General features: G+C 42.7%; 1 protein-coding gene across 1 annotated transcript in view; it reads left to right on the top strand.

Moving 5' to 3' along the window:
- LOC124769377 (myrosinase 1-like) overlaps positions 1 to 27309 on the top strand; it is a 134904-nt gene that overhangs the window by 21906 nt on the left and 85689 nt on the right. The window contains exon 4 of the mRNA XM_047249168.1: positions 14714 to 14851. Coding sequence (XP_047105124.1) covers positions 14714 to 14851 — 138 coding nt within the window. The remainder of the gene's footprint in view (positions 1 to 14713; positions 14852 to 27309) is intronic.

The following is a 27309-nucleotide window of genomic DNA, read 5'->3' as shown; positions in this document are numbered from 1 at the left end:
GTGTCCAAGTAGCGTTGGAGAATTGAAGGTCACAATAAAAGTGGCAGTCTCCTCAGTCTCTCCATTGGTATAGCATATCCCTTGTTCCACACCTATGATCCCCTGTGGTGCCCGTTCTTGTTGCAGTTCAGCAACATGTATGTCCACAATATCACTGTAGGTTACCACACCTTGGCTGGAGTTAGGGGAATTATGCAACTCATCAATGATATCGTACTCACCCAATTTCTGTGACTTCATAAGAAGTTCCATCCGCTTTGCCTGGTTAGTCTCAACAAGCAAGGAACCATTTCGCAACCGTTCAATAGCCAGCCAGCCCTTCTAAGCCTTTGTGGGTATAGAAGGGGGACACTTTTTCAAACGACGCCCCCCCCCCCCTTCCTCTTGATCACTACAAAGACGTTGGAATTCATGACTCCTTGAGCTCCATTACTGATAAAAAGTTGATTATCAGGAGGACTAGCCTCCCTCATTCTGTTTGATGAATGGGTGAGAAAACTCCCAGGCTGTAGACCCTACCCACTGGGAAGAGGAAAAAAAGATTTAGAGGGTTCCATTTCGGTCCCACGAGCAGCTAGGGAAATAAGGGTCCACTCAGACAGAGCCCCGCATGCCTGAGTAAGCCTTATACGACTGAGGTGCGGCGGCTTCCCCAGACGCTGCCCGCTGACGACTGTTCCACCTCAACAGCCATGCATCTCATCAGCGAGCAGCACACCTTGAGAGTGAGGGGTTGTTTATAGAGGTTTATTCCATCCTCACGATCCGGGCAGTGAAGCTAAGATCCCCATTCCCTGAAACACACTACGTTCCACCGCCGCGCCACACGGTGGTAGCTGAAGCGTGCCCAGAGTTTGCGGTGGCAGGGGTCTGCTGGCGCTTACCAGTCCTTAGCTCAGGAATCGTGGGGTCGCCAAACCCGTACTCAGCAAACAAATGTTGAGCCCTTGAGATAGTCGACATTCGGCAAGTACTGGTATATCTACATACTACACGAGGCATATCTTTGTGATCTCAGAAACAAATAACGTGGAAATACTGTCTGTGAATGAGAGACACCATGCTTATCCTTCAGTTGTATTCAATATGCAGGTGGTGTTATTCCTATCCACGTCGCGCGTTAGCACTGATATTCAAACCATCTGCATGTAAAAGCATATAGTGCACTTCAGCTAATTTGCCGTTTATTGCATGTCGCCTTCAAGGTCAAAGTCCCGCTTACCAGTCCTTAGCTCAGGAATCGTGGGGTCGCCAAGCCCGTACTCAGCAAACAAATGCTGAGCCCTTGAGATCGTCGACATTCGGCAGGTACTGGTATATCTACATACTACACGAGGCATATCTTTGTGATCTCAGAAACAAATAACGTGGAAATACTGTCTGTGAATGAGAGACACCATGCTTATCCTTCAGTTGTATTCAATATGCAGGTGGTGTTATTCCTATCCACGTCGCGCGTTAGCACTGATATTCAAACCATCTGCATGTAAAAGCATATAGTGCACTTCAGCTAATTTGCCGTTTATTGCATGTCGCCTTCAAGGTCAAAGTCCCGCTTACCAGTCCTTAGCTCAGGAATCGTGGGGTCGCCAAGCCCGTACTCAGCAAACAAATGCTGAGCCCTTGAGATCGTCGACATTCGGCAGGTACTGGTATATCTACATACTACACGAGGCATATCTTTGTGATCTCAGAAACAAATAACGTGGAAATACTGTCTGTGAATGAGAGACACCATGCTTATCCTTCAGTTGTATTCAATATGCAGGTGGTGTTATTCCTATCCACGTCGCGCGTTAGCGCTGATATTCAAACCATCTGCATGTAAAAGCATATAGTGCACTTCAGCTAATTTGCCGTTTATTGCATGTCGCCTTCAAGGTCAAAGTCCCGCTTACCAGTCCTTAGCTCAGGAATCGTGGGGTCGCCAAGCCCGTACTCAGCAAACAAATGCTGAGCCCTTGAGATCGTCGACATTCGGCAGGTACTGGTATAGCTACATACTACACGAGGCTTATCTTTGTGATCTCAGAAACAAATAACGTGGAAATACTGTCTGTGAATGAGAGACACCATGCTTATCCTTCAGTTGTATTCAATATGCAGGTGGTGTTATTCCTATCCACGTCGCGCGTTAGCGCTGATATTCAAACCATCTGCATGTAAAAGCATATAGTGCACTTTAGCTAATTTGCCGTTTATTGCATGTCGCCTTCAAGGTCAAAGTCCCGCTTATCAGTCCTTAGCTCAGGAATCGTGGGGTCGCCAAGCCCGTACTCAGCAAACAAATGCTGAGCCCTTGAGATCGTCGACATTCGGCAGGTACTGGTATAGCTACATACTACACGAGGCTTATCTTTGTGATCTCAGAAACAAATAACGTGGAAATACTGTCTGTGAATGAGAGACACCATGCTTATCCTTCAGTTGTATTCAATATGCAGGTGGTGTTATTCCTATCCACGTCGCGCGTTAGCGCTGATATTCAAACCATCTGCATGTAAAAGCATATAGTGCACTTCAGCTAATTTGCCGTTTATTGCATGTCGCCTTCAAGGTCAAAGTCCCGCTTACCAGTCCTTAGCTCAGGAATCGTGGGGTCGCCAAGCCCGTACTCAGCAAACAAATGCTGAGCCCTTGAGATCGTCGACGTTCGGCAGGTACTGGTATATCTACATACTACACGAGGCATATCTTTGTGATCTCAGAAACAAATAACGTGGAAATACTGTCTGTGAATGAGAGACACCATGCTTATCCTTCAGTTGTATTCAATATGCAGGTGGTGTTATTCCTATCCACGTCGCGCGTTAGCGCTGATATTCAAACCATCTGCATGTAAAAGGATGTAGTGCACTTCAGCTAATTTGCCGTTTATTGCATGTCGCCTTCAAGGTCAAAGTCCCGCTTACCAGTCCTTAGCTCAGGAATCGTGGGGTCGCCAAGCCCGTACTCAGCAAACAAATGCTGAGCCCTTGAGATCGTCGACATTCGGCAGGTACTGGTATATCTACATACTACACGAGGCATATCTTTGTGATCTCAGAAACAAATAACGTGGAAATACTGTCTGTGAATGAGAGACACCATGCTTATCCTTCAGTTGTATTCAATATGCAGGTGGTGTTATTCCTATCCACGTCGCGCGTTAGCGCTGATATTCAAACCATCTGCATGTAAAAGCATATAGTGCACTCCAGCTAATTTGCCGTTTATTGCATGTCGCCTTCAAGGTCAAAGTCCCGCATCTTTAATGACCGTTGGTGTAGATGTGATTCTTCTGTACTAAATTACGAACTACTGGGGTGGCAGTTATTCGTCATTGTATACTATTACTTATGAAAGCACTATCCTGTTTCCCCAGAGCACGGAGTCCATTTGCCTTGGCAGCTGCGGCTGAGAGTTCCTACTGCGCCTTCCTCGCCATTTGTGGCCGCCGAAATAACATCTGGCAGGTGGCAGATACGTACACTGCGTCTGGGTGAGGCGACGCAGAATGTTTCGGCTGTCTCTCAGCTGTAATGAACGAGAAACACCTTCATTAAAACATGAAAAATGAATGGTATGATATTGATGTAGCGTAGGAACGAAGTTATATTTTAAGTAAGTAATATTTTTAAGGTGGCTGTCATTGTAATAGCTACTGCAGGAACAGTCGAATCAATACAGAACACTAATAGCCACATTTATTTCTGCTCCACAATTTGTCTACTCCAACACTTCGTATTTTCTCAAGACCTTTGATGTCAATGTTATATTTTATCGTGCTTCATACTATCGCAATTAATTACCTAACCATTATGTAGCACCATGTAGGCTCACATTCATCTCAAGAGAGAAACACAGTCGGGCAGGGATCTAAGAAGTACGAAGTTAGCACTTTGAATGCCTGAAGTCAGAACCTCTTGACTGACGATTGTTACGACAGTTTTTTTGTTATTATTTATTTGTTAACTATAATTAGTAGGTTATTTTAGCTCTAAGATACCACATACATTACATGTGAAAATTCTCGTATAACACGTAATATACACTGAAGCGCCAAAACATTGGAATAGGCATGCGTACTCAAATACAGAGACATGTAAACATGGAGAATACGACGCTGCGGTCCGCAATCCCTATATAAGACAACGAGTATTTCGCGCATTTGCTAGATCGGTTACTGCTGCTACAGTGGTAGGTTTATCAAAATTTAAATGAGTTTGTACGTGGTGTTACAGCCGGCGAACTAGCGATGGGACACAGCGTCTCCGAGGTAACGATGAAATGGGGGACCTTCCCGCACGACGAGTTCACGAGTATATCGTGAATATCAGGAATCCTGTAAAACATCAAATCTCCGACATAGCTGCGAGCAGAAAAAGATCCTGCAAGAACGGGACCAACGACGACTGAAGAGAATGTCCTTCAGAAAATAAATCAGGTAACACCACAGTCAATTGAGTAATACTGCGTTTTGGGCTGAAGGCAGAAACATGAAGTACATTGTCGTGAATAGGAAGACCAAACAAATGAAATGAATCAAATCCAAAAACATTTTCACAACGACGTGAACGCAGAATTGTAAATGTCCTTGTTTTGGTGTGAGACTGGAATGTGGCAGGTAAACAACGCGTACCAAGTAGCGGAATGCCCTGACCGCTATCCTCAGTAAGTCGCGTGCAAGATTTTCTGAACTGTGCCGAGCCCAGCTGTCCATAAGTGGCACGATTGAGCAACGAAACGGAAGTGTGAGTGCCTAACTGAACAGCCTCTGACACTCACTAAGGTCACAAACAGTTTATCTCACTGTCGTTGCACAGCATTTTGGCGTGGTGAAGGCACATCCTGTATTTAATCATTACTAGTAGCGGTAGCCGGATAGAAAAAACTAGGTTCTCTGAATGTGAAGGTGCTTCACACTTATGAGAGCGAACGTGGGTAGAGTTCTTTTTCTGATGCACGTATACAGACTGCACATGAGCTGGCATTCCAGAAGCAAAGCAGGTCACGTTCCACGAGGGGAAATTTTGTCTTGACATGATTTCACAGCAGAAACATGCGTTAACGCTTGTTTACTCTATCCATGGCGCGGTGGCTAGTTTGTGTGTGGTGGTTGGTGGCAAGACCGTATCTGTTTGTCACTCTGTGTTACACTGCAAATGAGAGCTACCTCAAAGTTTTCCACGGCACTATCACATGAGTCCTGATGTTCAATAACTTGTAACACTTGTTTCAAAGTAGGATCTGGCACATTGTACATAGTTGCATCACGAACCATTGTTTCACTACATTTGCCGTCCACAGCTACATTGCAAACTACACTGCCGTGTCAAAGACTGAAGTTCAGTGACCTATTGATGGTATGTCTGTTCTGACCTTCCCCACAATTGAAATAACTTGTAACGAGCTGCAGCCACCTGCACCTGATCCTCGTATTACTTAGTGAGGGCAGAAACTAATTCTTCAAAAACCAGCAACTCTACTAGTCGAGAATAACTTCTGAGGGAGTTGGTAAACACCTATACCACCCATTGACGTGAAACGAGAAAGTTTCGCAGTACACTGCACTTGAAGTGTAGCACATTGAACGTCGAAATGAACGTAGTGCTCGTTCCATTCCTCTTGTTGTTCACTGCATGTAGCTTGGACGGTGGAATAGCACGGAGGCTGTGTCGTGGACGTGGCTGTCTGTTGTGGCGAAGTTGATACAGCACTTGCTTGTGTATTAAGCTACAAAACATACTTATTTAGCTCGTAAATTTTGATTCGCTAACACAAAAACCCTCCGTCTCCTCACACAGGGTGGGGTATGAGAGAGAGCAATTTGTTATTTATCCGTAACCATTTTCCACACAAAAACGAGAACATGAATTTTCTTGAACTAGAGCGCGAACCACCAAGAATCAAAACAATTAATTCAGACAAAATGTACGTAGTTTTTTATGTACAATCTGATTCTGCAATAAAAACGGGGTTCCCATTTCAAATTTTGAAGTTGCCTCCCGTCCCAACCCCAGGGGGCTGGGGTGGCGGGCTAATTTTAGCACCAACAGATGTCCTCCTCGAAAATAATCATCTTTGGATTCTACACATTCTTTCGTGTGAAGCGTAGTTTTCGAGTTATTCTGGTTTGCCAACTTAGAATTTACACCCTTTATATACAAATAACTGATATTCTTGAAATTTTCTTGAATCTTTGCATGGAATTGAAAGTTGAGCGCTGCCAGCCCACCGTTGTTCTTGAAGACAGCTGGGCCTATGATCTGGGGTTGGATTTCATATGACAGCAGGACCACTGTCCTGGTTACCCCACGCATACTGACTGCCAAATTCTACGTCAGTCTGGTGATTCGACCTGTTGTGCTGTCATTTATGAATGGCATTCCAGGGGTGACTTTCAACAAGATAACGCTCGCCTGCATACCGCTGTTGAAACCAAACATGCTGTACAGAGCGCCGACATCTTGCTTGGCATGCTTGACTACCGGATTTGTCTCCACTTGAGCTGATATCGAACATCATGAGACGAGATATATTCCCGAAATTTCATTACTCTACGTAAATTATTTTTTGGTGTTTGGTTTTTTCCGTCAGTGTATTTTAAAATTTTGAAATAAATATTTGTGTTTTTAATGAAATATTCTACGAGATTCCATAGCTTCTAGTATAGGGATCATTGTGAGACATAAAGATCTCTCTAAAAAGTATGCTGTGAGAAATTAACGAAATTTGTATTTACTTTTGTGTATGTGTGTGTTAAAAGATAGTTTGAAGTTCTAGACCCTACTTAAACATTAGTACCTCTTTAAAAAGTATGATGTTAATATATGTCAACAACAATTAAAACTTTTGTTTTTTCTTAGTTTTTAAGGTGCGCATAAAGTCCCCCCGCCTCCTTGAGAAACGTTGGTAATGCGAGGATTAATATCATAGGTGTTTGAAAATTATGTCTTTATTGTCAATACACTGAATTATTCGAATTTTGATTTTACGTTTGAATCTGGCTGGCATAGAGATGGATGTGCGGGCTACTGCTGAGAGTATATTGTCCTTCCAGTGTGCAAGAGTCCTTGGACGATCGCTGTACGGAATGGATTCTGGAAATCCCCTAAGAAACGTCACAAGGGTATAATTCGACGAGGAAACTGTCACGGAAGATCAGATGAGGCGCCCGGAGGACTTCCCTGCAAAACACGCAAATCAGTTCGCACTGTATGCGCCGTCGTCCAAGCTACATGCAACTAAGCAACCACAATATTAATTTGTCCAAGAAGGGGCAAGAAACAGTCCTCAGTCATGCTGAATACTCTCCGAGAATTCACATTTAGTGTATTCTCAACACTGCACACCAAAGTGCTACACGTAATGGATGCGTAAGGGCTGTCTGGTCCTCTCGTGAAGTTGTCCAGGTTTGTTAGTCCACTAGCACAGCGTGTCTTGTTTATTAGTGCACTCAGATAAATGAAAGTGTGCCTCGTCACTAAAGAACAGCAGCGCAGTGTGTGGCAACTGTTCAAACAAGTCTCCACATGCACTTTTTCGCAGCAATAAAATCGCATTTTGCACCACACCCAGTTTATATGGGTTAAAATTGGACGCGTGGTGAGAAAATCGTCTCACAGAATGATAGTAAAGTGTAAGGACAGCGGTGTGTGTGCCTGCCGAGCGACGACGACATAAATAGCTTCTACGTTTTGCATCAATCAGAACGTAAAATGCAAATGTTCTAAAACAGAATAGTAGCTAAGCTTACAATAACATGTATTATTTTTGAAAATCAGCGTAATAATGAAGTTAATGACCCGCATTGGGCGTAATTACCAAGGCATGTACAGTGCTGGGGTTAGGTAACACCTGGTCCTGCACTGATTCAAAATAAAATATAATCAGTGTGATCATAAACATCACTATTCAGCAGCTCCATCGTAATCGAATATCCAGCATTCACATCTATGATGCACTACTGACTTCAGATCAAAAGGTTGTAACGTTAAACATCGCAGTATTAGGTTCATTGTATTTATATGAAAGCTGCACACTGCCTGTTTATTCTGGGCACCGTGCTCGCTCTCGCTTTCTTGTCTTCGTTATTTCCCACACTTTATGATGGAATAATTAACGTACTTTGATGCCATTCCGTAAGATGTTATACATTTCAGTTGTCCGGAAAGATGGACACAGCCCAAATTAATATATGGCAATAAAAGAGTATGAAGTTTGAATTAATAGACAATTAGTTATTTTTATTTAACTTCCTGGCTTGGTTTTAAGGAGATATCACAGTGAATAATGAAACATACAAGAATACTGAGTCCTTTTAATAAGTCACCACGCGAGTGATGGGGTATTAATTGCACCACGCATATCGTCAGCGCCGTCGCGTTGTAGGCGAACCATTTCTTCTGTGGTTCATTTGCTTGGAACTGTCCTGATCACATTTCTTTGGCAGGATTATTCTTCTCTAAAGTCAGTTCATTAAGTCAGGACCACTAACAACACTTCAGGTCTATCTTTTCATTCACCAACCAAACCACTGAGCAGGTAAAACAAACGTTCTTCACATCATGTTTCCACACACCCATGTCTCCAGTACGCGCCAAAACTTCGCAAGTATCTTTCTTGATATTTGTGGTACCATTACTCACAACCGAAACTGTGTTGCGTGAGATTCTGTTTCAGCACTTTATATAAATCCAAACATATTTCAAATGATACTCTCTTTTTTTTTACGAAGAACGGTTTACGGTGCAAAAGCACATCTTTACATAGGTTCAGCAAATATTACAATGCATTCCAACGAAATAATATAAAAGAAATACTTTTATATAAATTTCTTTGGGTCCTGTTTTAATCGAGTTACGATATAAAATACCAGTAGTTCCATCCAGTAGATTTAGGCGATAGCTACAGTGTTACTCAAAACTCTCTTAGCCACATAAATTACAGGTTGTGGCAGAGGACGGGCAGTTTTAACTAGTCTCTAAAAGTCGAACAGTATTATAGGTCACACTGAATGTCTGTCATGTGTTTCGGATAGGTCCGCTTGTTGCCGAGATGGAGTGCTGGAGTGGGCCTGAAGTTGCTCTGGCTGTGGAGGCCTTTCACAGGAACGTTGAGCGCCTTGCTGCTGCTACACAGGAATACCGTCGTCAGTCCGACCTCAGACGGAATGATCCTGTACCACGTTATAGGTGAGAAATTATGAAGCAACGGGAAGTGCCCTTAAGCTGAAATCGCCTGGAAGAATTAGAAGTTGTCAGTCACAGGAACGGATAGAGGAAGTGCAAAATGTTGTCAGCGAGCGAGGTGGCGCAGTGGTTAGCAGACTGTACTAGCATTCGGCCATCCTGATTTAGATCTTCTGTGATGTCCCTAAATCGCTTCAGACAAATACCGGGATGGTTCCTTTGAACGGACACGGCTCCCTTCCCCATCCTTCCCTAACCCGATGGGACCTATGACCTTCCTTTGAAAGGTCACGGTCGACTTCCCTCCCCATCCTTCCCTAACCCGATAGGACCGATGACCTTGCTGCTTGGTCCACTCCCCAACCAACCAAGTAACAGTCCAATGCGTTCTGTGAGACAGATTGTGGTTCTAGTGGGATTGTTCAACCGTAGTGTGCACCGAATTTTACGGAACAATTTAACGTTACAAATATACAAGATAGAGGTGTGCATCAGTTAAATGAAAATGGTTACGAAAAGCAAATACATATGTCTGTTGAACTGTTTACTAAAAGTAGGGACAACGAAGTTCTTAAGTTTGCTATGGCTGAATGATAAGGCACATTCTCATCGCAGAGGTTGTGTAACCAAACAAAACTGCCGTTACTGGTGCGACGATAGTCCTCAGTAACTTCATCAACGCCCCTCACACAGCCAGAAAGTCACAGCAAGGGGCGCCGCCTCCTCAGTGGACATAATCGATGCTTTCTCTTTTGAGGATGAACATTTACGTGCAGTGGGCAGGGGGTTTGTTAACCACATCGTTTCAAGGAATGAGGATATTTCGTTGCCTTAAAGACCTCCACACTTATTGATCTGTAACTATTTATTTTGTGGGTCCCTTAAACAAAGGGTGCGTGCTAGAAGCCTACACACGATTGGGGTACTGAAAGACACCATTCAGACAGAAATCAGAAACATTCCTATAAATATGCTCGTTCGTGCCGTAAACGATTTGCATCACAGATTGTCCGTCACTGTAACAATGTTGGCCATCTAGGAGATATCATTTCCAAAACAAGAACTGTGCGTGAAATGGCAATACTCAAGGGTTTCGTTGCTGTGAATGAAAATGTTTTACAGTATATTTGTCGGCCTGTTTCGGCACATCGAAATCGGTCCGTACTTCTGCTACAGTTTTCTCCCGAATAGGCTCACAACCATTACAAAGCGTATTTAGGCGTGTAGTACCCCGTTACTCCCACTCCTCTTCTTTGCAGATTTCCAGTTACTCTGCGAGTTTTGATCCAGGATACAACTGATTGCCGGCCAGGAACAGGACGTGGGTTCCCACTATAACTTCCTTTCTATGTCAGGGCTGCCCCCTCCCTCCTGCTTCTCCATTCTCCCCACCACATCAGCTCCTGATGTCAGAGTTCTACACATCCACCAAATCTATCCTTCATTTCCGTGTTCCCACTATCCACGCTACCACCTTCATTTTCAGTATCATCCAACGGCTTATATACTAACTCGCGCACTCTAACCCACTACAGAACAACCAAAGTTTAATCTTCCCACAACTTTTTTATCCAGCGCCGGTCCTTCATCTTTTTAAACGGTAATACGTTGCTCCTTTTTAATCAACATCACCATTTTTTCAACTTATTTTACATATCTATTTTGTCTTTTTATTCTTGTCTGTTGAACTGTTTATTTCTGTTTTTATTTGAAAGGAAGAAAACAACATTGTGTTTTGTAAGTATCATCAAATATTTAGCATTTTATAATCTTTAAAAACATTTTTAAATTCTCCACCCATAAACCTTGCTGTAATGTCCGTACTTACATTTTGTAAAGGCATTTGGCTCAAGAGGGAAATATTGTAGCGCAGGAAGACCACCTCCAGCACATATGTGGCGGGAACGACGAAATAACAATAAACAAAAAATCGAAAGTTTGGTCGAAAATTCTGAAGTGCGTACGCGATGTACGCTGCTCTGCGATGATCCGTCAGCCGTTAGAAAAGCGAGCCTCTACGACAACGGCGCGTTGCTCCTTCGGCGAATGCAATGTTCCTACTGGTAAACAAACTTTCCGAACAACTGCTTCGAATGAGACCATTCCCATCCTCTGCCTACCAGGGCTCGCTTCACCCCAGCTCACCCCACACTGAATAAAAGCAGTAACCTTCGTTGCCACATCCTTTGCGGAAGAAGAGGCACGATTGGAAAAAATCTACCTTCATCACGATAGCGCACCTGGACAAAGACGTGCTTTGGCAGTGGCAAAACAGACATTTGAACTATGAATAGTTGCAACTTCCATCCTGCCGTTTTGGCGCCTTGACTTTTACCCGTTCCTACGTATAAAGAAATCTGTGAATGAATTTTTTTAGAATTAAATGGGATATTGCGCACACACAGAATCAGACTTCGATGATCATAGCTACCAACTGAAAGGTAATGGACAATGTAAAATGTCTTGAAAAGAGCATTTACTAACAAGTTTCTTGCTTTAATTATACACTCTAATACAAAAAAAGACGACTGTGAAGGAATTATCTAAATGGAACGTAAATACAGTAGTAGACGTGCTGTACATGTACAGACAAATAAACGTTCTCGCTTTCAGAAAAGCTGAGCATATCAGTAACCCGTTGGTCCACCTGTGGTCCTTATGCAAGCACTTATTCTACTTGGCGTTGACTGACAGAGTAGTTGGATGTCATCCTGATGGATATTGTGCCAGATTCTGTACAAATGGCTCGGTGGGTAACCAGAATCACCAGATGGTTAGAGTGTCCTGCCCACAACGCTCCAGACGTTCTCAGTTGGGGAGAGATCCTGAGGCCTTGTTGGCCAAGACAGAATTTAACAAGCACGAAGACAAGCTGTAGAAACTCTCGGCTTGTTCAGCGGGCATTATCTTGCTGAAATTTGAGGCCACGATGGCTTGCCATGAAGTGTAAGAAAACGGAGTGTAGAATGTCGTCGACCAACTGCTATGCTCTAAGGGTGCCGTGAATTAGAAACTAAGCGGTCCCGTTATTAAAGAAATGACACTCGAGACCATCACTCCTGCTTGTCGGACCAAATGGCGAGCGACACTCAGGTTGGAACTCCACTGCTGTCATGGGCGTCTCTAGACACGTCTTCTGCCTGAAATGGCATTGATTGGTGAAGAATTGTCTCGAGTGAAAAGTCTCGGTGACCATCGAAGACCTCTCTGAAGACGATCCAGGCAGTTGTGGGATACCAAACTGACTGTCTAAATGGACGAGTTAAATGCTCACACCTGTCACACAGAATCGTAAAGATGGAGGGACAATCCACTACATGGTCTGTTAAGACATGTTTCGAAAGGAAGTAGAATTGTCATCATTCATGCTGGTGCGTAGGACGGCTTTGTATTGAATGTGTACATGAGGTTAAGACAACGGCCAGACGACAGGGGCTTATCACAGCGACATACATTCCTCAACTTATTAAAAGTGGTTCAGGGAGAAATTGATACCTAATCTACTTCCTCATACTGTCCGTGTTAGATATAACGCCCCTTATCGCAGTAAGTATCTGTCTCGTGCTACAATATCAAAGTCCACGAGGAGTGAAATGACGTCTTGGTTAACAGAAAAGGAAATTTCTTTAAAAAAGAACGTATTGGGGCCCTAGTTGTATTTATTGATAAAATGAACAAACCAGAGTACATCACTTATAAAACAGACAATATTTTAACCGAACATGTCATACTGACGTACGAATTCCTCCATACCACCCCTAATTGTATCCTACAGCGCAGATATGGCCAAGAGTCAATGACGGTGTTTCTGAACGTAATATGCCTTTCTGAATGGACACGTTATTAACAAATTGATGACCAAATTGCTCCCATAGCAGAAGGAGACTGGAAGAGATGCTGTGAGCACGCAAATAAAATTAGAGAGCAGCACATTTCAAGTTTAAAGCTTGCTGGACCAAGCGCTAGTGACGATCATAAATGTGGAAAGTCGAACAGATTCCAACAGTGATAGTCATAGTGATGCAAGCAGTAGTGATTCCGCAATTGAAGATGAAACTGAATCAGCTGACACTGCCAGTGGAAGTGAAACAGACGTGGCTACTGAAAATGAAGAAACGTGGGGTGGAGCGTTTCCTAAATGTGTTTTGTGTGTGGAAATAGTGGTAGTGAAATATCCATAGTAGTATGTCAACCGACGAACTTATTATGTCTAATGTGGAATTGCGTCTGCAATTAGTCTAAAAATCTTTGAACGTGTTATCAACAGTGTAGCTACTACATACGACCAAATCGTACTTTTAGCACGGCAATGCTTGTAAAACAAATCCACTTAATGCCTCCAGCCCAGTGTCCTCTGTTTGCGGGAAGTGCGCACCGATGTTCATGTGTGGACGCTATGTTGTGTATGGCCACGTTTATATTTTTTGTGGCCACTAACTTACATGTATATCTGGTTATAACGCAAGACTTATGTACCTGGATGATTTAATGATGAAAAGGCCGTCCGAAACTAATCAATAAATAAATCTTCCCGTGCAGTTTAAAGTTGCCCCCGAAATGTTACTGCAATCAATAATTCTTGAATTGGTGCCTCGTTCATTCTCACCTCCCTACAAAGAGTTGTCTGTGTCCCACGCTGCAAACGTCTACGCCAGCTGCTGTCATTGTTACGCAGCTCTCGTCCGTTGCTCGGCAACGTTCTTCCGAACTGGTCAACCGAGCTGTTCTCGCCGCATTTAGAAGAAGCTTCGCTGCTGTACATAGTGGTATTTTTTCAAGCTGGTGGACACCAGGTGTGTACTGATGAAGGTAAAGTGCATACTACTTCTATGTTGTAAGTTACATAAACTGTGTTTCGTCCTGTTTACGCTAAAACGTGCGGTTTATGGAAGGCTAATAAGTACATTCCTAGACGTGAAAATAAATGCTCATTTCGGTGTATAAACCTGTACAGAAAGCAAAAAATGACAAAATAATTGTTAGGTTGCACTAAAGAATGAAGATTTCCTGTCTTGACAGTTGGAAACAGTTCCCCGTCAATTACTTTTTCGTCACCATTGTGTTTCGTTATCAAACGAACTTGACTAAAACTCTGTTAGATTAGCTCCGCCTGCCTGTAGAGTCACATTTTTGTCTTTTGGTGGTTAACGTATCAGTCAGGCATAAAATGAAATCCCTCGAATAAAGACACAAGTGAAACAGATCGGTGCCGCGCGGAGTGGCCGCGCGGTTTGAGGCGTCCTGTCACGGACTGCGAGGCCACTCCTGCCGGAGGTTCGAGTCCTCCCTCGGGCATGCGTGTGTGAGAGGCGTGGGATATCAATGGTTGTCTGCTCGCAGATCATTGCAGTATGGACTCAGGTTCCTACAGCGGAGTGAAAGAGAACAGTAGCATCATTACCAAGAGCCTCCATTAGAAACTCTCTTTGTAAAACTGCGTTCCACTTAACTGTACCTTAGAAATGACATATATTATAGCAATTGTTCTTTCGTTCACAAGTCTACTACAGTTCGTGAAATTATAATTCGTTTGTACGCAGGCAAGGGTGAGAGCATCTGGGACCGCATGCTCCACGAACACCCGGAGCACGGCACGAATGGCGACAATGGCGACGTGGCCTGCGATGCGTACCACAAGTACCAGGAGGACGTGCAGATGCTGAAGGCGATCAACGTGAGTACTCGCTGTTACATAAATGTGGTATTCAGTGAATCTACATTGTCAGTGTCGCGGTAAGCCGTGGCACAATTTGTTGATCTTCTCCCCACATACCAGAACGTAATTCCCTCATACAGTATTTAAGCAATTTAGACATAGCAACAACGTGTCTATCCTACTTGGTGAATGATTCCTGCTGCCATGGTAGAATACATACAAGATAATGAGTTTAAACCGATGTATCTCCTTCAGGCGTAATTATGCCCTTTGTTTACTTACCTAGAGTAAAAGTAACTTACTGATACCGCGTAAAGATTGCGTGCAGTACTTTAAATGCAATCTGCTCAACAAGTACCACAAAAATGCAGATATTGCGACGGTAAACTAATCTTATCTACCATTTACAATAAATACTTGAACAGGTGATATTGTGATATTAACTCTTACTGAAAGTTTAAAGTTCACGAAATCTGATCATTTATTCTATCTTTTGTTACTCACGAATTAAGATAACAGAGATACTTAATCGTTTAACGGAGATACTGTGAACAAGACAACGGTCCAAAAATGGTTTAAATGGCTCTGAGCACTATGGGACTTAACTTCTGAGGTCATCAGTCCCCTAGAACTCAGAACTACTTAAACCTAACTAACCTAAGGACATCACACACTTCTATGCCCGAGGCAGGATTCGAACCTGCGACCGTAGCGGTCGCACGGTTCCAGACTGTAGCGCCTAGAACCGCTCGGCTACTAGGGCCGGCAGGACAACGGTCAACTTCAGAGATATCGTTGATAGATTTCAGAATTCCTGTTTGCATTTTCTATTTATTTTATATATTTTTTTCTTCCATTAAATTATTTTCTATCTTGTTAATAACTTTTACCTACAGTCTGTGTATTAAAACCTATATAACAAAAGAAACAAATTTTGAATCTTTCGTATGTAAGTACGTGAAGTGTCTTATCTTCCCCTTTGCTCACTTTGTTTGATCTCTGATCCTGGAGAAATAAAAAAAAAGTTATTTTCTTTTGAAATTAAAGCTTTATCATTCATTAAAGTATGTTCATCGTGTTCACTAATATGAACTGGCTCCTGAATCTTTAAGACAGAATTTTATTCTTTAAGGGCTGTCTGGCAGTTTCACGTTATTGTCACTTAAGATCGATTATATGTGCTGAAATCAAGTAGTGATGTCCTAATTTAGCTTTACCTACAAAAAAGTTAGTTAGTGCCACCACCACTTGATCCCTAAAAATTTAACAATCAAGAACATCTCTACCATTCAGACGCTGAAGAATTTGTTACATACTCGATTCTGCTGATCTTGTTGGGTGAAGAGCAAATTAACTCGCTTGAAAAATGAATTTCCCGGTTATGCGGATGTAGTCGCCGCTGCATCAACAAAATTTCCTCTTGAGCATGTACATGCACTTGAGGTAATATATATACAGATCCTTCACACTCCGTGAGATCACAAACACTCTCGCTTGAAATGGTTCTGTATAGGACACCCACTCGTATTTCGCACCGGAGCTAATTGGTGCTTACCCCATTCTAATACTATACGTGTTGTCGATAAACGTTGTGTTTACGACCTTTTGGGGTCTTATCAATCTAACATCCTTTATTATGCAGTATCCTTAAATTGACAAATGAATTGAATTCATTTACCGAAGGGTAAAGGAACAATATATGCATATTACTCTTTAGAACGGCATGAACTGACTATAGACAGAAAGTTTTAAATTTACTTGACAACCTTTCCGAAGCAACCTAAAGACCACTTCTCCAGTGACTTACCCATTCTCGGTCTGGCAACTTAACTACGCCAGGATCAATATCGTACTGTCATCAGAGCCATATTACAGTTCAGGAACGATGAAAATTAGACAAACGTTACTAGTACTCTTAAACAATGTTGTCGCTGCATTCGTTGGCCATTAGTGAAGTGTACAGCGGTTGACCACACGCTCGCAGTACACCCTTCGCGACCACGGAGCTGCAACATAGGTAGCTACTCTTGGCCCCAACAGTTCGCGCTATCTTTCTCCTTCTGTTTATCTACAATGTATTTGACACAAAATTTGTACATCAAGAAATTTTCAAGATTATATATCAGTTTTATATTCATGGAGCTCATTTCCCACGGTTTATAAGCTAAGAATGGCCGTTAAATGTAGTTATTCCATTAGTTTTAAGCTCGTGTAAATGATTTTTTTCTTGCTAGATATGCAATTTCGAGACCACCACATTAGCAATACTGTAACCATACTTTTAAGCAGATCCAAATGAGGATGGAGCTTTATAACTACACTCTTTGTGCCGCCTCTAATATAGTAAATATTGTTGGACTAATCACTTTCTATACGTGCTCTAACATATGGGCATTTGACATTGGTATTTATAATAAAACCTGATATCCTGTATCTATCTCAGTTATGTCCAGAATTTTCCACACATCACACATTGCATTTAAAGAAATCTGTAGCCCTGTCTGCACTTCTTCAATAATTTTTTTTTCCACTAGCAGATCACATTCTTCTCGTGTAGCAACTATTTTCAGCAAATACTCGAGTTTGTATTTTGGACTTCCATTTCCGCTTTCTTTTGCATACAAGTAAGATATTAGCTAGACAGAAAGGCGTCATTTCTACAATAGGAAATTGTTTAAGTCCTTTTAGTATATTGCTCCTTTTCCTTGAGACCTGTGGAATAAGATGGTACCCAATCCTAGTTTGGCAACAAATATGTTTGACAGTATAGTGTGTAACAACGTTCTACAATGAGAATAATACATCTTTGACTATAATAGGAAAGCTTATGTTGTTGTTGTTGGAGCTTGTGTTAACAATTTTCACACAGTTTACAGGTAAATAATTAAAACTATAGGCAATCAGAACAAAGTTAATTTTTCTCGGTTTTGATTGGAAGATTTACTTGTACACCAGTCAACGTTTATGTATTCTTCTTACCTCAGCAGGAAAATTGCAGACCACTGTTAATCACAGCAACTATTCTGTAAGCTGTCCAACTGTTTGCAGCACACAGAAACGATAGTCACAGAATGCAGGGGAGCATAATGGAAATACTCTTTCTTGGCATTTAATACAAACAGACAGTCTTCCACAGAAGCAAGCACACCATCCATTCTATAGTTACAAATCGTGGCCTGCAATCTGGTAACAGCATATTCTTTAGCTTAGGAAAATGTAAAAGTTTCTCATGCACACATATAAAGGACACTTCATAAAATAAATAGATGGTTTCTGATATAATTGTTCAGTTCTTGGCTAATGATTTGACGTATTAATATGATATTTATCTTTATTCTACAACTGGAACTCACACACATTAAACTGTCTATTCAAAATGTCTTATTGTTGCTCACAATCTCACTGCTGTTTCCTTGGTAGTCGTCTTGCACACAGAGGTCATGGTTTGATGTAAGGTAATTACACATCTCCATTTTGTTAAAAATCCTAGAAAAATCTTGCGTTATATCCAGACCCACAAGGAAATAGTCATCTTACCATAATTGCTTCGGTGTCCAGCTCATACTAGGGAACTGACCACTTAGATATCTCTTAAACGTACCACATATCTCGCTCTTTAACGTTATAGACCGTCCGTTCCCTAATGGTTCTTGGCAGTCCACTTGTACACAGCTGCAGGCCTCTGACAGCAACATGATACATGTGAAGCCCACATCTCCTGTAAAAAGAGACACAAGACATGTGCAAGTTTGAACAGAACAACAAGTATCCACTTGCCTGACACCTACACATCTGACCACCATCCCCTGACATTACATACATGAGACTGGGAGGAAGAAGTCTCTTTTGGAGTTATCTGAAATGAGTGTACGCTTGTAGGAAAGTGAAATGTGGACGATGAGCCTTTCAGACAAGAGTAAAATGGAAGGTTTTGAAATGTGGTGCTGTAGAAGAGTGTTGGAAATAAGATGGGCAGATCGAATAACTAATGGGTGTATCCAAAAGAGGAAGAATACTTTGTGGCACAACTTGACTATAAGAGCGGACAGGCTGATGAGACACATTCTGCGGGGTCAGAGAATCACCAAGTTGGTAATGGAAAGAAGTATGGGAAGTACAAATTACAGAGGAGACGAAAGCTGAATACAGTAGACAGGTTCAGAAGAATATACCAGGTCGCAGTAGCTGTCCAGAGATGACCGGGCTCACTCAGAACGAAAAGGAGAAATGGTTCAAATGGCTTTGAGCACTCTGGTACTTAACACCTGAGGTCATCAGTCCCCTAGAACTTAGAACTACTTAAATCTAACTAACCTAAGGACATCACACACATCCATGCCCGAAGCAGGATTCAAACCTGCGACCGTAGCGGTCGCGTAGTTCCAGACTGAAGCGCCTAGAACCACTCGGCCACAAAGCGAAAAGGAAAGCTGCATGAAAGTTTCCTACGTTTTACTTCTCCGGAGTTACAAGAAATTTTTCTGTATGTCACGTCAATTTTTTCTGCAGTTATATCTTATTCAATAAGGTTTCTATACTGTTTCTTCATCCATCCTGATACATTCTACTTTTACTTGCCATTAACTTCGTTCCCTGGCCAGCTATAGTGTTATTTTCTTACCTCATTCATAAGATTCTTGTAATGTTTTTCTTATGTTGTTAAGATTGGGTATTTCTGCGTGATACATAACTCTTTGGAGTTTTGTGTACAAACGATGTTCTGTCGTGCCTTAATTATTTTGCTTTACTACATTTTAATTCTTGTAACTACTTTCATGTCGTTATATAGATCATTGGTCTTACCTCACATAAATTGCACTCCATTTCATACTGTCCTAATTTTGCAGCTTTCTGTTTCGTCGTATACCACCTCTCCTTTATCTTGTAGAGATTCATCCTACTGCTCATCGAAACTGCACTATGTTTTGAGTCTACTTCAGCCTCCGGGCGTGCTCTGCAGTGCAGAAACTCTCTTTTTCTAACGAAGACATACTCAACTTGATATCTTCAGTTACCTCATACATATCCAATATTCTAGTCGATCTATGTTTGCTTTCCAACCACATTGGACTATACTAGTTTTTCATCCCTCTTCACAGTTTCAACAATTTCTCTGCTCATACAGAATATTTTATTAAAGTGTTCGCCATTCTTACAGCGGATAGTTCTGGTAAAAAATAAAAAAAATCTTATTAACATATGACCAGAAGAAACATTTTTGAGCTGTGGGACATTTTATCGACTGACAGGCATATGTCTCTTGGCACTAGAGGAGGTGTTCCATGGATTCACTACTTATCGTTACCAGTCCGGCAGCCTTGGTTCTCAAAGAATGACAGATCTGTGCGAGCACCTGGTTGCCTTCGGATTCGGTTACAAGCGTGCCACAGACTTTCCAGTAAGGTGTGCAAGTTGTCAGTGGATCTAGAACATGACGGCGACTTTAATCGTCCTCAGCGTTATAACTGTAAGGGATTAAGATTAGGTGAAAGGGGAGGGGACCTAGTCGAGCTATATACATATCACTACACGTTTGCGTCAGGCACTGTCACACGAGGCGCAGACAGAGCAGTGGTGCTCCGTAGTACAGTAACAGGCTTTATTGCGTGTGTTACGTCTGACAACAGTATTAGTGCTAGAAGCAGAAGCACAGAGGCACACACAAAGAAGTAGAAATGTGTAATGAACGTCAACAAGGAGGCACCCTACACCATTGTGCGTGGGCCATTCTACGCACAAGTAAAATGGCCCAATTATCTACAAATATTTGGGCCCAACCATTTGGCCAATATTAACTCCGTGAGAATGTGAGGCACTCTTTTCAGATTCCTTGTACATTACTTCAATTTTCTCATCGTCGGCTTGTTTCAGGCACATAAAGGCCTGTGCAGTGGTGGCTGGTGCGCTTAGTGTCAGAGTACAAAAGAATCTCTCAGTAATAACGTATCAATTTTGAATTTAAGTGTTTTAAGGCGCCCTTTGCCATGGTGGTTATATTAGAAAGGCCACACAGATATTAATATCTTTTCTGAACCAAAAAAAGCACACGAGATATAGAAAACAGTATATACCAGTACCTAGCTAGGTTCATGCCGTATTGCTCAGTGAGACGGTTTTGTTAAAAAGATGCGAAGTACCCTTTACCAAAACTGTTTCACTGGTGAAGATCGTGTTGCGGTTCCTCCTTTAAACAGTCGCATGAACTTGAAAATGACAGATATCGGGAATAGTGACCAGGGGACAGAAAGGTAACCGACACCGCTCAACAGAGACAAGGACACTGGAGCTAGTGAGACAACCGTACGACATAAGGGTACGCAAAATAAGTCGCTCTCTTCTAACGTCTGTAGGTCGCTGGAGGAGCTAAGAGTTCCTAGTAATCGGAAGCAGAGCAGCTCATTCCAGTTTCGAAGAAGGGTCGTCGAGTAGACGCACAAAACCACAGGCCTATATCTCTGACGTCGGTCTGTTGCAGGGTTTTGAAACGTGTTTTATGCTCGCGTTTTATGTAATTTCTCGTGACCAAAAGTCTGCCACGCAGGAATCAACATGAGTACCGGAAACAACGGTCGCGTAAAAACCACCCCCTCTGTTGAACCAGGCGCCCGAGATAACAGTAAACAACAGGAAATATCGGTACATCTCGGCAGCGCGGCATAATGAACAAAATACGAGCGTGCGGAATGTCAGACCAGCCATGTGACTGAAGAGTTTCCAGCAAACAGAACACTGTAGGTCATTCTCAACGAAGAAGAATAATCAGACGTAAGAGTAACTTCAGGCGTACAGCAGCGGACTGTTATAGGACCATTTCTTTTCACGATGTATATGAATGAATTAGTGTATAATGTCGGATGTTCCGTGAGGCTTTTCGCGAACGATGCTGTTGTATACAGGGAAGTCACAACGCTTAGAAAACCCTTGCTCCACCAACACACGAATGTTTCTCATCCGTGTGCGTTGTGTACCAGATAGGGTCCATAGAGGAAACTGAGAATATCTGAAGAAGAACGGCGCGTTTCGTTACAGGTTGATTTAGTAAGCGCGGAATAGTCACTGAGATTCTTAGCTTGTTCTATAGGCGGATGGTGCAGCAGAGGCTTTCTGCATCACAGTATGGTTTACTATTAACGTTCCGACAGTGCACGTTCCTGGAAGAGTCAGCCAAGATATTGGTTCCTCCTACGTACGTCTCTCGAAGTCATCGTGAAGGTAAAATTATAAAGACTCCAAATTGCACGCAGGCATGCCAGCAATAGTTCTTCCCGCGAACCAATCGCGACTGGAACAGGAAAGGGGGAACTGACTGTAGTGCATAAAGTACCCTCCGCCACTCACCGTAAGGTGGCGAGCAAGGTGTAGTTTTTCAACGTAATGTTCTATCACCCATATTTACTCCGACATTTATTCTTTAGGTGGCGTCATTTGACTTTTATGCCTCACAAAATTTTACGATTCTGATACCCTGCATTGCTTATCCTAATAGTCACGCTTATCCTAACATTTCTTTCAGAAAATTGGACCTCTTTCTGTTTATGAGCTCGTACTGTATAATCATTCAAAATCTGCGTCCCATTAATCTGTCTCACAGACTGGAAGATTTGCAAATCATTAACTGCAAACTGTTAACTTTAACGGCGCGATCTGCATGCAATCCACATAAAATGCATGGTTACGCTGCTATAGCACACAGGGGCGTGGACCCAACAATAAAGCTTGCAGTTCTGCAGCATATACTGTAGCTCAACCATCATCACCTGTCGCATGTTCCTACTCAGAGTGACGTCTGCATGTAAATGTGATACATAAATTGCACATTCATTTGAAGATGACAATGAATAAGTTCTGCACTCTATAAGAGACATCACTTAAAATACATTACTCGCCATTCAAATTGATACTCGACGAAGATGACGTGCTACAGACGCGAAATTTAACCGACAGGAAGAAGATGCTGTGATATGCAAATGATCAGCTATTCAGAGCATTCACACAAGGTTGGCGCCGGTGGCGATACCTACAACGTGCTGATATGAGGAAAGTTTCCAACCTATTTCTCATACACAAACAGCAGTTGACCGGCGTTGCCCGGTGAAACGTTGTTGTGATGGCTCGTGCAAGGAGGAGAAATGCGTACCATCACGTTTCCAACTTTAATAAAGGTCGGATTGTAGCCTATCGCGATTGCGGATTATAGTACCGCGACATTGCTGCTAGCGTTGGTCGAGATCCAATGACTGCTAGCAGAATAGGGAATCGGTGGGTTCGGGAGGGTAATACGGAACGCCGTGCTGGATCCCAACGGCCTCGTATCACTATCAGTCGAGATGACAGGCATCTTATCCGCATGGCTGTAATGGATCTTGCAGCCACGTCTCGACCCCTGAGTAAACAGATGGGGACGTTTGGATGACAACAACCATCTGCACGAACAGTTCGACGACGTTTGCAGCGCATGGACTATCAGCTCGGTGAATATGGTTGCGGTTACCCTTGACGCTGCATCACAGATAGGTGCGCCTGCGATGGTGTACTCAACGACGAACCTGGGTGCATGAATGGCAAAACGTCATTTTTCGGATGAATCCAGGTTCTGTTTACAGCGTCGTGATGGTCGTATCCGTGTTTGGCGACATCGCGGTGAACGCACATTGGAAGCGTGTATTCGTCATCGCAATACTGGCGATGGCATGATGGTATGGGGTGCCATTGGTTACAGGTATCGGTCACCTCTTGTTCGCATTGACGGCAGTTCGAACAGTGGACGTTATATTTCAGATGTGTTACGACCCGTGGCTCTACGCTTCATTCGATCCCTGCGAAACCCTACATTTCAGAAGGATAATGCACGACCGCATGTTGCAGGTGCTGTACGGGCCATTCTGGATACAGAAAATGTTAGACTGCTGCCCTGGCCATCACATTCTCCAGATATCTCACCAATTGAGAACGTCTGGTCAATGATGGCCGAGCAACTGGCTCGTCACAACACGCCAGTCACTACTCTTGATGAACTGTGGTATCGTGTTGAAGCTGCATGGGCAGCTGTACCTGTACACGCCATCCAAGCTCTATTTGACTCAATGCCCAGGCGTATCAAGGCCTTTATTACGGCCAGAGGTGGTTGTTCTGGGTACTGATATCTCGGGATCAATGCACCCAAATTGCGTGAAAATGTAATCACATGTCAGTTCTAGTATAATATATTTGTCCAATGAATACCCGCTTATCATCTGCATTTCTTCTTGGTTTAGCAGTTTTAATGGCCAGTAGTGCATCATACGAATCACCAGTCGCAATCCTGCTGCCTTAAACCCTTTATTGCCATGTCATGTAATATACATTGTAAAGCTATAACGTGAACTACGTTCTCATCTATCGACCTAGATGCTACCTCGTCGCTACATATGAAAAATATACGCTACCAGGAAGAAGTCATGTCGCTGCTACCAAAACAGCTCTCCTCTCTCTTTAGAGTTCAAACTTGAGATTCGTTTACAGTAGTATCCCATTCCTCTTCCCTCCTCCTCACTTCCGAGTATGTTGTGCAACCCCACAGCATTCATAACGTGGTGCACGTGTGACATCCTTGGGCGTCCTCGACGGTTCTTCCCCTCTATAGCTCCTGCTATATAGTTCCACTGATATTATTGTGTTTCAAAATGTGCCCTACCAGGTTGTCTCTTCTTCTTTTGAGGTGTCTCCAGAGAGATACGGTTTCTTGTACTCTTGGCAGCACCTCTACACGGGTAACTCGGTCTTTCCAGCTGATCTTCATCAGCCTTCTACAGCACCAGATCTCCAGAGCTTCTGGCTTTCTTCTCTCCTTTGTACATCAATAATTTTGTATGAGTCGCCATTGAATGTACCTAATCACATGAACCATGGACCTTGACGTTGGTGGGGAGGTTTGCGTGCCTCAGCGATACAGATGGCCGTACCGTAGGTGCAACCACAACGGAGGGGTATCTGTTGAGAGGCCAGACAAACGTGTGATTCCTGAAGAGGGGCAACAGCCTTTTCAGTAGTTGTAGGGGCAACAGTCTGGATGATTGACTGATCTGGCCTTGTAACACTAACCAAAACGGCCTTGCTGTGCTGGTACTGCGAACGGCTGAAAGCAAGGGGAAACTACAGCCGTAATTTTTCCCGAGGGCATGCAGCTTTACTGTATGGTTAAATGATGATGGCGTCTTCTTGGGTAAAATATTCCGGAGGTAAAATAGTCCTCCATTCGGATCTCCGGGCGGGGCCTACTCAAGAGGGCGTCATAATCAGGAGAAAGAAAACTGGCGTTCTACGGATCGGAGTGTGGAATGTCAGATCCCTTAATCGGGCAGGTATGTTAGAAAATTTAAAAAGGGAAATGGATAGGTTAAAGTTAGATATAGTGGGAATTAGTGAAGTTCGGTGGCAGGAGGAACGAGACTTGTAGTCATGTGAATACAGGATTATAAATACAAAATCAAATAGGGGTAATGCAGGAGTAGGTTTAATAATGAATAAAGCAATGGGAATGCGGGTAAGCTACTACAAACAGCACAGCGAACGCATTATTGCGGCCAAGATAGACACGAAGCCCATGCCTACTACGGTAGTTCTAGTTTATATGCCAACTGGCTCTGCAGATGATGAAGAAATTGATGAAACGTATGATGAGATAAAAGAAATTATTGAGGTAGTGAAGGGACACGAAAATTTAATAGTCATGGGTGACTGGAATTCGAGAGTAGGAAAAGGGAGAGAAGGAAACATAGTGGGTGAATATGGATTGGGGGAGAGAAATGAAAGAGGAAACCGTCTGGTAGAATTTTGCACAGAGCATAACTTAATCATAGCTAATACTTGCTCCAAGAATCATAAAAGAAGATTGTGTACATGGAACAATCCTGGAGATACTAGAAGGTATCAGATAGATTATATAATGGTACGACAGAGATTTAGGGACCAGGTTTTAAATTGTAAGACATTTCCAGGGGAAGATGTGGACTCTGACCAAAATCTATTGGTTATGAACTGTAGATTAAAACTGAAGAAACTGCAAAAAGGTAGGAATTTAAGGAGATGGGACCTGGATAAACTGAAAGAACCAGAGGTTGTACAGAGTTTCAGGGAGAGCATAAGGGAACAATTGACAGGAATGGGGGAAAGAAATACAGTAGAAGAAGAATGGGTAGCTCTGAGGGATGAAGTAGTGAAGGCAGCAGAGGATCAAGTAGGTAAAAAGACAAGGGCTAGTAGAAATCCTTGGGTAACAGAAGAAATATTGAATTTAATTGATGAAAGGAGAAAATATAAAAATGCAGTAAATGAAGCAGGCAAAAAGGAATACAAACGTCTCAAAAATGAGATCGATAGGAAGTGCAAAATGGCTAAGCAGGGATGGATAAATGTAAGGATGTGGAGGCTTATCTCCTTAGGGGTAAGATAGATACTGCCTACAGGAAAATTAAAGAGACCTTTGGAGAAAAGAGAACCACTTGTATGAATATCAAGAGCTCAGATGGAGACCCAGTTCTAAGCAAAGAAGGGAAAGCAGAAAGGTGGAAGGAGTATTTAGAGGGTCTATACAAGGGCGATGTACTTGAGGACAATATTATGGGAATGGAAGAGGGTGTAGATGAAGGTGAAATGGGAGATACGATACAGCGTGAAGAGTTTGACAGAGCACTGAAAGAGCTGAGTCGAAACAAGGCCCCGGGAGTAGACAACATTCCATTAGAACTACTGACGGCCTTGGGAGAGCCAGTCCTGACAAAACTCTACCATCTGGTGAGCAATATGTATGAGACAGGCGAAATACCCTCAGACTTCAAGAAGAATATAATAATTCCAATCCCAAAGAAAGCAGGTGTTGACAGATGTGAAAATTACCGAACTATCAGTTTAGTAAGTCACAGCTGCAAAACACTAACGCGAATTCTTTACAGACGAATGGAAAAACTGGTAGAAACCGACCTTGGGTAAGATCAGTTTGGATTCCGCAGAAATGTTGGAACATGTGAGGCAATACTGACCCTACGATTTATCTTAGAAAATAGATTAAGGAAAGGCAAACCTACGTTTCTAGCATTTGTAGACTTACAGAAAGCTTTCGACAATGTTGACTGGAATACTCTCTTTTAAATTCTAAAGATGGCAGGGGTAAAATTCAGGGAGCTAAAGGCTATTTACAATTTGTACAGAAACCAGATGGCAGTTATAAGAGTCGAGGGGCATGATAGGGAAGCAGCGGTTGGGAAGGGCGTGAGACAGGGTTGTAGCCTGTCCCCGATGTTATTCAATCTGTATATTGAGCAAGCAGTAAAGGAAACAAAAGAAAAATTCGGAGTAGGTATTAAAATCCATGGAGAAGAAATAAAAACTTTGAGGTTCGCCGATGACATTGTAATTCTGTCAGGGACAGCAAAGGACTTGGAAGAGCAGTTGAACGGAATGGACAGTGTCTTGAAAGGAGGGTACAAGACGAACATCAACAAA

Source organism: Schistocerca piceifrons, chromosome 1, assembly GCF_021461385.2.
Source record: "Schistocerca piceifrons isolate TAMUIC-IGC-003096 chromosome 1, iqSchPice1.1, whole genome shotgun sequence".
NCBI lineage: Eukaryota > Metazoa > Arthropoda > Insecta > Orthoptera > Acrididae > Schistocerca > Schistocerca piceifrons.
This window is presented reverse-complemented; position numbering and strand designations above follow the sequence as displayed.